Source organism: Macrosteles quadrilineatus, unplaced genomic scaffold, assembly GCF_028750875.1.
Source record: "Macrosteles quadrilineatus isolate MER2022 unplaced genomic scaffold, UCM_ALF_1.0 Scaffold_9__3_contigs__length_116548681, whole genome shotgun sequence".
Lineage (NCBI taxonomy): Eukaryota > Metazoa > Arthropoda > Insecta > Hemiptera > Cicadellidae > Macrosteles > Macrosteles quadrilineatus.
The window spans coordinates 16,934,373-16,949,663 of NW_026542602.1; the positions used below are offsets into that span (position 1 = coordinate 16,934,373).

The 15,291-nt window shown below is 34.8% G+C and overlaps 1 protein-coding gene across 7 annotated transcripts in view; it reads left to right on the forward strand.

Moving 5' to 3' along the window:
• The window catches only part of LOC129002097 (histone deacetylase 4-like), a 130,162-nt gene that overhangs the window by 103,203 nt on the left and 11,668 nt on the right, over positions 1–15,291 (forward strand). For 6 of the 7 annotated variants that reach the window (XM_054429640.1, XM_054429641.1, XM_054429643.1 and 3 more), the window contains 10 exons: positions 1,872–1,954; positions 3,315–3,421; positions 4,563–4,676; positions 5,404–5,495; positions 6,286–6,411; positions 6,893–7,013; positions 7,556–7,827; positions 8,577–8,675; positions 9,363–9,501; positions 10,118–10,232. In XM_054429640.1, the coding sequence (XP_054285615.1) occupies positions 1,872–1,954; positions 3,315–3,421; positions 4,563–4,676; positions 5,404–5,495; positions 6,286–6,411; positions 6,893–7,013; positions 7,556–7,827; positions 8,577–8,675; positions 9,363–9,501; positions 10,118–10,232 (1,268 nt within the window). The remainder of the gene's footprint in view (positions 1–1,871; positions 1,955–3,314; positions 3,422–4,562; positions 4,677–5,403; positions 5,496–6,285; positions 6,412–6,892; positions 7,014–7,555; positions 7,828–8,576; positions 8,676–9,362; positions 9,502–10,117; positions 10,233–15,291) is intronic. The other variant, XM_054429646.1, reaches the window with a different exon arrangement.

Consider the following 15,291-nt stretch of genomic DNA (forward strand, 5'->3'; position numbering starts at 1 on the left):
AAAACGATGATTTATTACTACTGTTACTTCAATCATAGACTAAATAGTCAAATATTTGACAAAATGTGGGCTTGTTGATCATTGATGCTGTATTTTATACTGTAAAAAAATTCTCTGCTCGTCGAAAAAAAATGGATGAAAAGCTAGCCTTAGATAGAATATTAAATGATTAAAAATGTTAAATGCTGAAGTTAATGAAGATATGTAAAACTTAAAAAGCGGTTCGTGGTTTGATTATTGTGAAACTTTTGCATTAAGAAGCATTAGTTTTGTACAGTAGTATAAAAGCCACTAAAATAATTAAATCAGTATAAAAGTGTCCAAGTTAAAAAAAAAAAAAAACAAACCCCTAACATATTGGGGTAAGAATAGGTTTTCAATAAGGAAAAGTGGAGTTAATATTCGCAGATCCACAGTTGCATAGCTATAGCAACATGTGTTAACTTGTGATGTAAGTAGCACCTGTGTAAACACTACGGGTAATTTATTTAACATTAAACATTGATGTCATGGAGTAACTAATCAACCTCATGTACTTATAGTCATGAAAACATGTAGTTTTTTACTGTTAATTACAAATTTTTGCATTTACAAAATCTTTTTTTTTTACTTTATTTAATTTACAATCTCGTCAATATTATTTTAACACGTTCGCGGCGGCACGTCAAATGGCGGGCGCATCCCAGGTGCGGCGCAGCCCTCAGCATCGAACAAACCCGATTGCCGCGTGTGATTGGCTTTTCAATTTCGGTCTGACAAATAGCAAATAACGTGCGAGGATGTCCTGCTTTACAACGAGAGTCGACGTAGTTCGCTAAAGACCAACATATAGCAGCACTGATTGTAACATAACCAGTCCCATTGGAATTGTATTGCCAAATGGAGGGAAAAAGACGGGACAAAAGTAGAATTTTGAGATTGCCAGACGGGGATTTTACGGGGAAATTTACTACCAACCTACACCACAACAAAATACAGTATACTATTGAGCAGTGCTGTGCGAGGTTTCAAGTTTCTAGCTCTAATCCTGGCTTAAAAATAAATCATTTCGTACTGCATTGCAGCTTGGGAGCGATCGCACCCACCAGGATGGCATTAGGGTTCCGTATGGGAACGATCGCTCCCATGCCGCCGCGAACGTGTTAAAATCCAAAACAATCATAGTAAAATAAAAGTATCAACTTTATTTTATGTCTTTAAATTTGTTTCTCCCGTCTTTATTTATTGGGGTCTTCTATGTAACAAAAATATTTGTATAGTAATTTAGTGTATATTGATATAATTTCTTGATTTGGGTTGTGAAACTTTCTCCGTACATTGCAGTATGATTTTACACATTGAAAATGCCCATCTGCGTTAGTTTATTTAAAATTAAAGGAAAGTTAAAATTCTAAAAGTTTACTTTAATTGAAATATTAATAAAGAAGAAAAACCATACTAGGTACCCTTTTCAAATATTTATAATGACTTGTACATTTGCACTTAAGTTCATGTACACAGTCTCAATATTTGCGAATATAGAAAATATTAAATCACTTGGAAAGGTGTTATAGTAAAACCTTACTAAGAACACACTCGGTAACTCAACAGTTAACCGCTGACACCACAAAAAACACAATTTTGTCAGAACATTTTGTTTTGAATGTTTAATATTCAACATTTCTATGTAAAAATATTCATGTAAGTAATACATTTATATGTAAAAATTTGTCTGTTATGTGTTAATTTATTACACCTATTAAAAATTCCAATGTTCGGGATAACTCAAAAACCTTTGGGTCCACAAATTGTCAGGTTATTGAGGTTTTACTGTACTTAAAGGATATAAGGTCAAGTCAGTTTAGAAAGTTAATCTGGATTAAATGTTTCAGGGATTTCTTTTGAACAAAAAACACCGGGAAGCTGCTGCAGCCAATGGAGCGATTCCTACCTCCGGCCAAGCCTACCGCAACTGGTATGACACTGAATTACTATCTCATGAACAACGTACAACACTGTTGTGCGGAACTATAAAGGTTTACTATGTCAGTTGTGTGGTTGATGTCGTGAAATATACTTCTATGACAAGGCTGTCTTCTGGTTTTGAAAAATCAATCCTGGCCATGCAAAACAATTGTGAATATTTACACCAGTTGTACAAGTTGGACAATAAAGATAGTGGAAGCTAATATTTATACTACTGTAAGACCACTCAAAGATAGTAATCTTAAAAAAAAGTAATTTTTAAGTGTGAGTGGAAGAAGATACATGCATTTGATCACACAACTTGGGCTTAAACTTTGATTCTATTTAATTATTTGTTCACCAACTACAGTAAAATAGTTAACAATGAATCGTTTTGCTATTGTATTTTTAGAACTCACTCAGAACTCTTTATTTACTAGAAAATGTTTATTACAAATAAATTAGCATGTTATTGATTGCATTAATTGAGACATTGTTTCTTACGGCATAAAAAGCCACAAATGAAAGTCTACGGCAATCCAGGTGGTTGTCATGAATTCACTATCCTTGCAAAACAATTTTTATGAAAAAAAATTTCTTATTTTTATAACATTTGTCATGAAGGTCACCTACCATTTAGGCACCTTATTCAACAATAATTACGGGAATTTTTAAGCACAGGAGAATCTTATGCAGCCAATTTCTAGGTACATTTAACATAAAAATGTTTCAAATGAACCTCTTACAGAATATGTGGAACGCTCCTTGGGCACTGATGTCCCAAATTTGCTCTAACGTTATTACTCCTTTATTTATTTTCATGTAATGGCAAACATTGGACTAGCCTACTCAATTCATTTCAGTGAGAAGAGATACTCTTTTTCTCTTGTTTTCTGTTTCTTTTACAGTAGGCCTATACTTTCTCATCCGTATTTTTCTTTCTTCTGAAATCACATTTCCTGTTCTATGTTCACTTACTTTAAGTTGTAGTGATAGACCAAAAAATCTTGATGAAGGATTAATAGATAAGAATGAAAAAAACTTAAAGGGCTAAAATACTTACAAACTGCACTACAACTTAAAGTAAGTAAACATAGAACAGAGAATGTGATATTATCTTATTTAACTTCCGAAACCCCCTTGATGTTGGTTTTTATTCATTAGTTTTCCTACAATCCCTGCTCATCCTGAATATTAGAGACTGCAATTAATGTCCAAAGAATGAGATTCTTTCCTTTCTTATTGCACATGTTACTGGTTCTATTTCTTTATAGGCCCTTTCATTTTATGACGATAACCAGTGTCTGTTTTCTTGGTAATTGTTACTGATTACTTGAATAGTCAATGTTAAAATTAGGATATGTCTTCAGGTCGGTATTACAAGGTACACCTGGTGAGCCCAATGCTACCAACAGCACTACCTCGCCGTATCGTCTACTGGGCAAGTACGATGAAGACTTCCCACTCAGAAAGACAGGTACGTCGCCAAACCAACAGAGACTGTAGTCAATGTGTGGTAGTGAGTTGATCAATATTTTTGCTGTTTGTTAACATCACTTTTTACCTTAACACGCTGAGAGTTTTACTAATTTAAACTGCAAACACAATGGACAATTTTTCGGAAGCACCTTTTGGAAAATTTTGACATAAAATATTTCTTTGTTTGAGAAGTATTTGGGGTTAATTCTTAGCTAAAATAATGCGAAGGTAATTACAAAATGTTATTTCTAGTTCAACTTTTATTATTAAACAAAATCAAGGAGTGATACTATAAGAAATAGATTCAAACCAATTCTGTCTGTCCCAAGTAAAGAAATACAAAGTAACTGATAATATTGATCAAATAAAATAAGATTAGTCAACAATAAAAACAAAATTAGTAAATCTATTTTGAGATCAGGCAATAATTTTATTAAGCTACTGGATATAGCTGTTTGCCACTCACAAAAAAAGTGAAAAGCTCCTCTCTAATTTGAAGTAAGAATTTTGTATTCCTTAATATAATTTAGCTATCAAAGTGCAGATTTAAATTTGGTGATTTCAGGAGTACAATCTAAAGAAATGCATGTTTGAATGGTATTTTTACTAATAATTTTGAAAGTTGCTTTTATCCCTACAATAATTTACTGAACAATATTTTCATATTCCTAATTTGTCCAAGTCAAACCAAAAAAGTTAGACTACACTTTAAAAAAATTAATTGTTTCTGAACAAGAACAATGATGAAAGAGCAAACAGTTTGTTGAATGTTTCAATAACATCAATTGAAGATTTCAATACAGTATTCTTTGTTGTTTCTTTGGTAAACTTTCAATTTTCAATGTTTTATCTTTCTCGTTCATTTGAAATAAGGCAATAGTAAATTAAACACTATTTGTAAACAACTTATTTTTTTAAATGAAATTGCTTTTTGGGGAGTAAATGTAACAAAAAACAATAACAAATGTTTCAGTTAAGTGCCCAGGAAATCTTTATCTGTAGCTTTTGTAGTTTTCTTCATGGGAGATGAACTATCCATACAGTTTGGCTCTAGTGAGATTGCGTAGTCAGTAGTGTTTGTTGTGTGCCGTTTGTTGAATGTCGTGCTAACTCTAACACTCCCCCTCCCCCTCTTACAGCCTCCGAGCCCAACCTACTGAAAGTGCGGCTGAAGCAACGAGTGATTGAGCGCCGCGCGAGCCCCATCGCCCGTCCTAAGGATCGACCTATCAAGCGCCGGGCTCATCTTGCAAGTACGCTCGCCTGCATGCACCCTACTAACTAGCTTTCATTTGTGCTGTGTTTTACATATTTGGATTCCCAACCTTTGGCAATTCCAGAGAGTCTCTGGGGTTTTAGTTGGGTTTTTTCATTCCAAGGTTTTTAACTGTGCTTAGGGAATTTTTTTTCCTTTTGGTTACATATGATGATTGCCATACTCGTGGCCACATATTGGATTCCTCGTACTAAAATATTAATGTTATTTGTTATATGGGAGGTTTAGTAAATTTGAAATAGAGTAGAAATGTTATCTAGATTAAATATATAGATTTAATTCATTTATAGTCTTCTTTAGTTAGAACAAATAAAGCGGGAGGAAGTTGCTACAACATCGTAGCAATGTATGTTTACAATTAATTCCAGTATGATCTGTACCTGAAATGTTTTGAATTTTGTAAAACAAGAGATGGTGCCAAAATTTAGAATGAAAATTCAGGCTTCAAATAATTTTGTTGATTGTAAAATGTTGGATAATTTTGTTGATAATTGTGTCATCAGATGTGTATTCATTATATGTTGTACATTGATAATTCTACTGTGAAAAAAATATTATTTGTTTTCCATTTTATATTATAAACATGTTTTAGTTGGAAGAAATATTCAGGTTTAAAATTTATCAAATCATATTTAATATAATATAATATAGCAGATCAAAATTTATTCTAAGCAAACTATAAGGTCAACCCACTATGTTTGCAGAGTCGACCAGCAGCAACCCTGACTCGGGACCAAACTCTCCCCCTGTGTCTCAGATGTCACCCTCTGCTGGTCACAACACTCCCATACAAGAGGTGAGACTCACCACCGTCACTTTTGTTATTTTGTACTGTCATATCCCCAAATCAATACATATAAAATGATATTTTAATTAAACATCCAGGTTAATTAGGCATCCAAGGTTATAACTATAAATATCTCCTTGTGCGCAAGAAAACCTTAGGTTGGGCTAAATTTAATTGGATAATTTTACCACCGAGTCTATTCATTGTTGATTCTGATTTTAATTTATTCATAGTTATTCTTTCATTCTCAATATTTTCTTGTATGTTCTCTTTTTTCAAGATTCATATTTTTTTGAAATGTTTAGTACATAGCTCTCCATAATTTATTATTTAAAGTTTCTTCTTCCTATGGTTGAGGATTATGTTGTCAAACATTATTGGAATGATGACTAAATATACATTTATAACTACTAAGAATGCAAAAATATAAATACATCAAAAAACAAAAAATAAATAAAATAAACATACAAACGGTGACAGAGTAATTTTTTTTCAGTGAAGCGAATCATACTGAAATATACAACATGGACTACAAGTTACAGTTTTGAACAGAGTGATTTCATTTCAGTATGTTATGATTTTACAAAATTCTTAATGTTTTTTTACACAACATTGATGGAACCATTTGACAGCTTAGCAATTTTTACACAATATAGATCGAAGGTCTTTAATACACAAAGTGATAAATAGCACATTTGATTACTTGCACATTTTGCGTTTAAAACATAGGATTAAGTTATTTAGTTCTTGCAAACCTTCAGTAGCTCTTTGCTATGTAACGTATGTGGCTGATACACAGGAGGGAGAGACCCAGTATGGTCAACTGTCCACTAGTCCTGGCAGCATGAACGACATCTCCGGCCTCTACACTTCCCCCTCCATGCCCAACATCTCACTTGGCCGACCACCCACCTCTACCCCTAATGTGAGTATAGACATCCCTCAGTTGTGGTCAGCTGCTGATTGAGTACGTTGATCTAAATCATCGATTGCCTACGCCACTTTTGTACCAAACTAAACTGAAAGGACATGTTATTGAAAGTTGTTATAGTATCTTTCCTGACATCAGCTATCACAGTAGTAACATCTAATTGTGACCATTGGGTTTTAGACTAGCACACTCTACGAGTGCCTCAATCCAACTAGCCTATGTTATTTTTTTTTAGTAACATTTTGCCTATAGATAGTCTATATAGATGTGATGTCTACTTCAGTATCTAAAAGTCAATACATTTATGTTATGTGCTGTGATGTCTCAAACTCACCACCAGCTCAAGAACGTCTCCTGTCTTACCTTTTCAATTCTCTGTGGTTGCTGTCAGTTACTTAAGTTATTATACTTTATAACTATTTGCTGGATTTTCATAGTCTCCAATAAAGCTTTACAAGGTATGATATATTTACAGGAGAACAAGCTGGCGCCAGTGTCGGAGGCAGAGGTCAGAGCTGCGTTTGCTGCTAGACTTGGAATGCCTCTCACTGGGCAAATGTTGTCCGGCACCCTACCCTTCTACCCCACCCTCCCAGGTATAACAATCAGTGTTTGTTAGACTTGTTAATACGGTGTGTCAATGTTTTGCTGAGAAATCATTTAGTGTTGTACTGGGATTTTTTTTTCTAAACCAATTACTGTCAACATTTTTCTCTAGGTTACATATAGGTTTTAAAATTGAGATTTTTCTTGCTATATTCCTTGATGCATTTAGAACTTCACCAAATGAGTGTAGAATAAAATATACATCGTTACTTTAAACTAGAGTAAAACTAATGTGCTGTGATGGAAAAAGTTTATTTTTTATTTTATTTCCTAATTTTGAATTGCAAATTAAAAGGCTACTTCCTGCTGTTATTATAAGAACACTTGTAGCAAACTAACTATGACACAGTCACAGAGCTCAAGGGCCAGCCTAGGTAGTTATTAGTCAGAGTTAGTTGTTAGTTTGAATTAAGTTGTCAAGTATTTTGTTTCTTGTGCTTGAGTGGACTCTTCCCCACTCAGGTAACAATTATTTGTTGGTGAAAGCAACACACTGCAGTGGCGAAATACAATCAGGCTTGTGTTGTTTCAGTAATAGAAGCGGAGTACGGAAGTGCAGCGTACACACACAAGCAGATGGCGTCATTGGAGCAGTCTCGTGTGGGTGTTCACTCTCTGTATCCTTCCGCGGGTATTACAGACACACAGGTGGCACACGCTAGGCTCAACAAGCAAGGTCACCGACCCCTGGGACGGACACAGAGTGCGCCACTGCCCTTGGGACATCCCATGTTGACTGCTGGACTAGTCATGGACCCGGCGCCTTCTCACCATCAGATCACCACTCACAACCTGCTCCGACAGGTAGACCATGTTCCTTATCTTCCTCAGTATTCAATACTGAGCTGCTGTAGTTCACAATAAGTTGTCCTCTCAGTTTGTTTTGATTATACAAAGTTGTCATATTAGACAGAAATAAGTAATTGAGACCAGCACAATCTGCCAGTGGCTCAATTAATTTAAGTATCTAATTTATATTCTATGACTGGCTACAACTTTAATCAGTGAATTTGAATGCCTACTTTTTTCAATAGTTGAAGATATAAAAGACTAGTTTGGTGCTAAAAATGTGATAGCCACTATAATAATTGTGATGTTTTTCAATCATCCACTCTTATTATTTAGTTTCGAGGATTTTTTACAAATGTTGGCCCATCTAAAATCTAAAGTCTGCGAAGGATTTAATTTTTTTCATTACACCTTAAACAAACTACAAGCTAGTGTAATATTTTGATTAAATGCTAAACTTTAAGTTGTATATTTTTGTCTTCAATTATTCAACTTCGGTGTTAAGTAAAATTTTCTAAATTGTATTTTTTGTTTTTGTTTCAAAACTCCTCAGCTCTTTGTTTTACTGGTAAGTTTTTACTCATTTTGTTTAATAATTACAAATAAATACTAAAAGTTAGACAGGGGTTCAGAGTTGGATTAGGGCTATGTTTGCCTTTCAAGTCCATGTTTTTACATATTAGTATTTAATTACGATCCGTTATGATTGTGTCAAATTGAATTTGCATTACAAGGGGTTATGGATGAGGGGTGTTTTGTTGCAGCAAATCAGACAGACAGTTCTGACGAGAGCAGGCAGCAGAGCTCAGTCTCTCAGTGGCAGTCAGCTGGACGAGGCTCCAGAGGGAGAGGATCTCACTGAGGTAGTTGGAATAATATCAACATCAAGTATAAAGGAATTGAGCTCAGCTAGATTGCCTGAGAAAGGAACTTATAGCATTGACTTATGGCTACTAAAATAAACATACCATTTATATGGACCAACTGTAGCATAAAAAACATAGTTGAATGAACCACTAACAGTGCACTACAGTCCAAAACTATATTTTCTCCCTCAGTTTTTGTTATGTACTGAGACTGCGGTCACACGGTTGTTTTTTCATGCACAAAATCAGCATGAAAACACGTGAAAACTATGAGCAGCATTAAATGTAATGGGAATGCCACTTGCAGTGTGTTTTCCCGCAGTAGTGGGTGCCTATTCGTTTCAATGCTATTCTAATTTTTCGCGTGTTTTCATGCTGAATGTATGCGTGAAAAAAACGCCCATGTGGCATCAGCCTGAGACAGTTGATGTGATATTAAAAATGTCACAGTTCAAGGAACAAGTCTTAGGTAGATCAAAGGAAACGGTGCAAACATTGGACCTTTTGTTAAATAGCATTGTTTATTAATCGTCCAATGACGAATGGCATATCTGAGTTCAGAATTGATCCAGGCGAGGATTGAACCTTCAGTTTCAAAGGCAAGCACTATAATCACTCACCCAGAGACTAATTCATTAGCAGTTGAATGAATGATATGACTGTATTAATTAGAATTGTTTACAGGTTATAGACCTGACGGAGAAAGACAAGAAGGCAGATATGGAGGGAGAGAGTGAGATCTGTCGCCAGCAGAGAGAGAGGGAGAGTTTTCTGCAACAACAGAGGGACTTGATGATGAGGCACACGTTACAAGTCAGCGAAGGTGAGTCACCAAAACTGTAGTTGGAGCCAAACATTTCTCCCTTGCCGTAAAGTAGCAATTTTTGTTTACTGAGGTTTATTCTAGCCATTGAGGATACCAATAATTAACAGCATCAATTAGTGTTTTGTTTCAAATTACACCTGACACCGACACAGGTGATGATGAAAACATTGATGAATTTTAACACTAGCTTAGCTTAAGAACGTAAGATCAGTTAGTGTTATGAGGCCAGGGTATCTGATAAGGTTGGTAGGTGATAAGGGGGGAGGGGGTACTTGATGATAATTTCCTGCCTCTAAAATGTGCACAGTGTATATTGTTAATATGGTTCTCAAAGCTAGAATATCAATTCCCCTCCAACTGAGTATTCCCGGCTGATCTGGTAATATTGCAGGCATTTAAAACATTTAGGAAGGAAGCACTTAGGATTTAGAAAGGATTTTTGTTAGGATAGCAGGATTACCTGAATGAGAAACACGTAGGAACAAAAAAACATAAAATACTCTTAATCTATAGTATCCATAAACACCAGTTGCCAGAGTGGACTCTATCAAACAAAAGTCCTGTTTCTCTAATTAAGATTTTTTGAACTCTCAACCACTGTTTGTTGTTCCAGGTTCTGCCTTTACTCCCCGAGCGTCTCATGTTGTAAGGCCGCTGAGTCGAGCGCTCTCTAGTCCTCTGGTGGCGCTCAGTCCGGAGAACGTTCCCTCATCCAACCCTTCACAGAGGTACTAACTACTAGCCTATCATTATGACACTGTGTTGAACCAACGGCACAACTAAGTACAAATGAAAGATGAGTGTGAATGGGTGAAATGCCTTGTGCAGCTTATTTACCAAAACTTGACTTATTTTGTATTTACTTGAAAATTATTTGGATTGTCCCATCATATAGTCAATATATAAATCAAATAGTTTTAATATGAACTAATAAAGGTGTAGGCTGCTTTTAAAAAGAGAATTGGCGTAACAATAATCTAAAATACTTGACTATATTTCGGATGAGAGAACAGTGGTTATTACTTAGAGCTTGCGTGCGGGATGAAAAATTTAACACTGGCACTTGAGTGACGGTTTTTTTGCACCAAACACTTTCTCTTAATAAATTCCATATTTTTCAATGACAATCGATGTTTTTCCAGATCGTATCTAGTTGTAAGGAGCCACAAATACAAAATATCATTGTGGATTGGGACGTAGTATGCATCTATACACGCCCTACAAAGTAATGCTACCGGCGTGGTAACCTGTAAATACTCGCGAGACAATGTACATAAAATGTGTTAATAAATACCTATCATTCCGTTACCTATGTATCAATGTGTTTCTATACCTCCCTGATGTATTCCTGTGAAACAATCATATACTTTAGTGAAATTTATGGAAACGTTGAATCTTAAGGCTAGTTCACACAATAGTCACAGATACTACTCACCAGCAAAATATTATCTGAGTTCACACATGGCGAGTTTTCGTGGCTAGTAGGGTTTGGCGATTCGTTTGTGTGTTACTATATTTTCTGCTGTAAAAAATGCCGTATGTGGGAATAAGACTTTGAGATGTGTGGCTTGTGTATGTCTAGGTACTTTGCGAGAAATTAGGAGATGAAGTAAGGAATAAAAACTGTGAGAGGGTTCGGGATCGGATGGAGGAAAACATGATGAGCTTAACATTTCTAAAGTTTGAGGAGTTATTAGAAATGATGATCAGCTAGTGATTCCAATTAAAACCAAACTGGAAAGTTAAGTAGGCTATATGGCGAATGGAGACTCCCTAAAATCACTACAATACCTATTAGAGTGCCTCATAATACAATTTCTGCATGACTCATGTGACTCTTAAGGTTGGCTACTCGCCACAATAGTTGAACATGTCCGACTTACTGCGCGAGTGAAATTTTACGCTCCGGTGATTGCTAGTTGCCGCTACTTTTTGTTCTCACATAGAGATTAGTAGACGCGACTAGTTGCAGCGAGTAAAATCGCCATGTGTGAACTAGCCTTAAGTGATACAAAGCACAAATTGTTACCATAAAAGACGTAAATTAAGGTGAAGTTTATTATTACAAAAGATTGTCTAGTTTTATGAAATGAAATTCATACAAATTGATTTTACATTAGGCCTACCTGTCATAAGTTAAAAATATTGATATATTTAAATATCATCATTAACTTGCTACATAAAACATGTAGGCTAGTTGTTCAATACAAAACAGTGATATTGTTTGTATTAATTTATTTTCTTAGTAGTCAAAGAACTAACATTGTCTTAACAAGATTGTTAACTAACATTGTCTTAAGACTGGGACGGGTGGCGTCGTCCTGTAATCCAGCTACTAGGAGGTCACGAATTGTGGATATTTATAGGGATGCACTGTGGATGCGATGCTCACTGGTGTGGATTAACGTCCGCACTAGTGAGTACTACGACTATCCGCAGTACTATCCTGATAATTAGACCAATTCGTAAATTACAAGGAAAAATGTGGTTCGGATTCCACTATAAACTGTAGGTCCCTTAGTTGCCATTAGCTGTATGGGCTATTAATTAACAGCTGTGTCTAAGGAACATGTCGGCCTTAGTCACTAACAAGACTACAAGATCGCGCCACTCATCCTACACTCATCCTTCACTCATATTTGGGTTAAAATACGCACATAGTGGCGTCCCCATCTTAAATAATTGATAATTGATAATTGATAAATAACAAAACAAGTGAATAAATCCGCAATTGACATATTAATGCAGAGGAATGGGATCTACCAAATATTTCAAGGATTAAATTTTGACACTCAAATGTCATTTTGAAACCCTCCAAAAAAAACAAAAACATTTTTAGATTCTAACTATTAAAAAATTGTAACAAATGCTGATGTTGCATATTTGTAACTGTTTTGTCTACTGTTGAAGGATAGCGAAAAGAGGGTGGAGAGTGTGAATTCTAGCTTAGGAGCTCTACTAGGGTAGATTTTAGTTTCAATATCTAATTTATAAAAACTAACCAAAAAAGATAGTTATTTCAAAGACATCAGGCTAACAAGTATTATTATTACTAGTATGGATGTGTTGATTCTCAATACCATCGATACTTGGACATAGGTATCAGTTTTGAGAATCGATCGCCAACAGTCTATTCCGATACCAATACCCGAAAAATCTGCGAAGATCGTATGATCGGAAATTTACTGCGATTGCAGAAGATGATGACATTTCTGTGACCGCAGGAATCGATGATAATGTCTGCTACGGGAGACGGGCATGTTTTGTGATCGTAGAAGACGACTATGATGACTCACGATGTTACCTTGAGTTTGATTTTACTGAAAATATCATACTGGCACACCTCTAGCTATGGTAACATATTCTTTTTGATTTTTCGTTGTTAGATCTTCATTTACCTTTGATATGACAGTTATTTAAAGTGTTTAGAAGAGTTTAATCTTAAATTGGCTCTTTAGAATTGTTCTTTGCTGCATTCATTCTTTCTTTACTTGAAAATCACCAGATCACCTCAAAAATACTTTATGGAAGGATATAAAGACAGATGTTGGTGTTGCATAACCAATCCATTCAGAAAATTTAGTAAAACTAAAAAAAGAAATGGTATTGGTATCGAGGATCGATAAGTTTTAGTATCGACACATCACTAATTATTATAGATTGTAAACAAATCAAAATTTTAACAAGTTGGCGATGCATTTGTGCTTATAAAATACTTACATACAAGAAAACAAAAAACTCATAAGCTCTGGAAACAGCATCTTAAACTCAATCAATTACTTATAAAGATAAATAGCGATAAGGACTGGAAGAGAAGGATTCCCTTGTGTCAGTGTTAAATTCATTTTAACTGATGAAAGGAAAGAGGACATTTCAATTATGAAGGACTATTTTGTCGAGGCAGTGGAAGTAAATGCAGGTACAACTTATAACCAATAATACCCCCGCCGCAGCAAACCTGCCGTCTAAGCGAATTTCCATTTGGCCGAATTGATTTTCAATTGATCTATTTAAATAACATTAGGTTTAACGAGTACCTAGGTTTGCTGCTACAAGGAAACTAATAAAGTAGTGTGTTTTTAGTAAAATATTGATAGCTTACTATAAAATAAATAAATTTGCCAAGTTTGATCAAAATATATCCATAAACAAGCAAACTACAACATTTTACAATATTCTCCATAAGAATAACATGGGAATTTTAAATTTACAATTTTTTTAGTTTTCTCCGTAACCAATAACCGTACAAAAACACTTTGATATACTGAATTGTTTGTTTTTTTAAGCTCTTTAAGAAGGTTTAGAGAAAAATTGGGAAATTTTGTGTTTTGAGGGTAAAAAGTGAGAAAAACCAATTTTTACCCCATAAAACCCCCCATAAAACCCTGTTCCCATGGTCCGATCATGCTGGATCGCGAACTCATTCAAGTTTATCCCGCCTTACACCTTCAAACCAAATTTCGTCAAAATCGGATAAAAATTACTCAAGTTATCGTGTTCACGGACACATATATATATATATAAATCTATATATATACCTATATATATATATATATATACATATATAAAAATTTGAACGAATGGTGTTTTTGGCCTCTGGGGACATTAAAATGAAAAAGTAAATCGGTCCCGGGCCTAAGTCTTACCATGAGACCTACGGTAATAGCTACTTCCCTATAGGGAAATTCGCTAAAATTGGCACTCTAAATCACAGACAGTACTTTTATTGTCTCTAAATATTAGCACTGATAAACTCTAACCAACTAACAACTAGGTTACGTAATTTCAATTTAATGTAAAATAAATTGTGCAAAAAACCAAAGGATTTTCTATTTCCTTATACAAGCTGTAGAATAGATGATTGTAGAATAACAAATTTGAAGCCTCCAACAGAGTATGCTGAAAAAAAAGTCCAGGTAGACCATAGTTGCCATAGTACAATGCAGGTACAACTTATAACCAATAAAATTGGCACTCTAAATCACAGACAGTACTGCTATTGTGTCAAAATATTACCACTGATAAATTCTAACCAACTAACAACTAGGTTACGTAATTTCAATTTAATGTAAAATAAATTGGGCAAAAAACCAAAGGATTTTCTATTTCTTTATACAAGCTGTAGAATAGATGATTGTAGAATAACAAATTTGAAGCCTCCAACAGAGTATGCTGAAAAAAGTCCAGGTAGACCATATAGTCTACTGTAAGTAGTGCTGTAAGTTGTAGTAGACAAAAAAGACACAGAACATACAACATTTTTTCTCCTGGGTTATGAGGCAATACTTCCCTGAGGAGGAAATGGAAATATTGTGTTTTCTTTGTCTTTGTATTATGGCCTTACCTGGACTTTGTCAAAGGTATAGCAGCTTTCCTGTCAGTTATTTGATGAAAATATACACTAAAACCTTTGAAACCGAAACCATAATAAAACATTCAAATTGTGTCCCTGGCATGGGTTGGCCTAGTTGGCCAACATAATGCAATGGAGCAGACGGTGACATGGATATAGTATATTAGTATATACCATGTTAAAGTCCCGAAAACAACTGTCAAGTACTTTCATTAGATTTTGAGTATACATTTGTAGAATTTAAGATTACAGTTATCAAAATAACGTAAAAATTATCATTGTAAAGCTCTTTGGCCCAAAATAGCCATAACTTCCAACCACTGACTAACCGATAGAAGTATGTTATAAAAATTGCCTTTTCCCCTCATTTCGGTTGATCAACGTTTTACTGTGTCAACTTTTATAAATTCCCATTCCATCTTTTGAAGATTTGG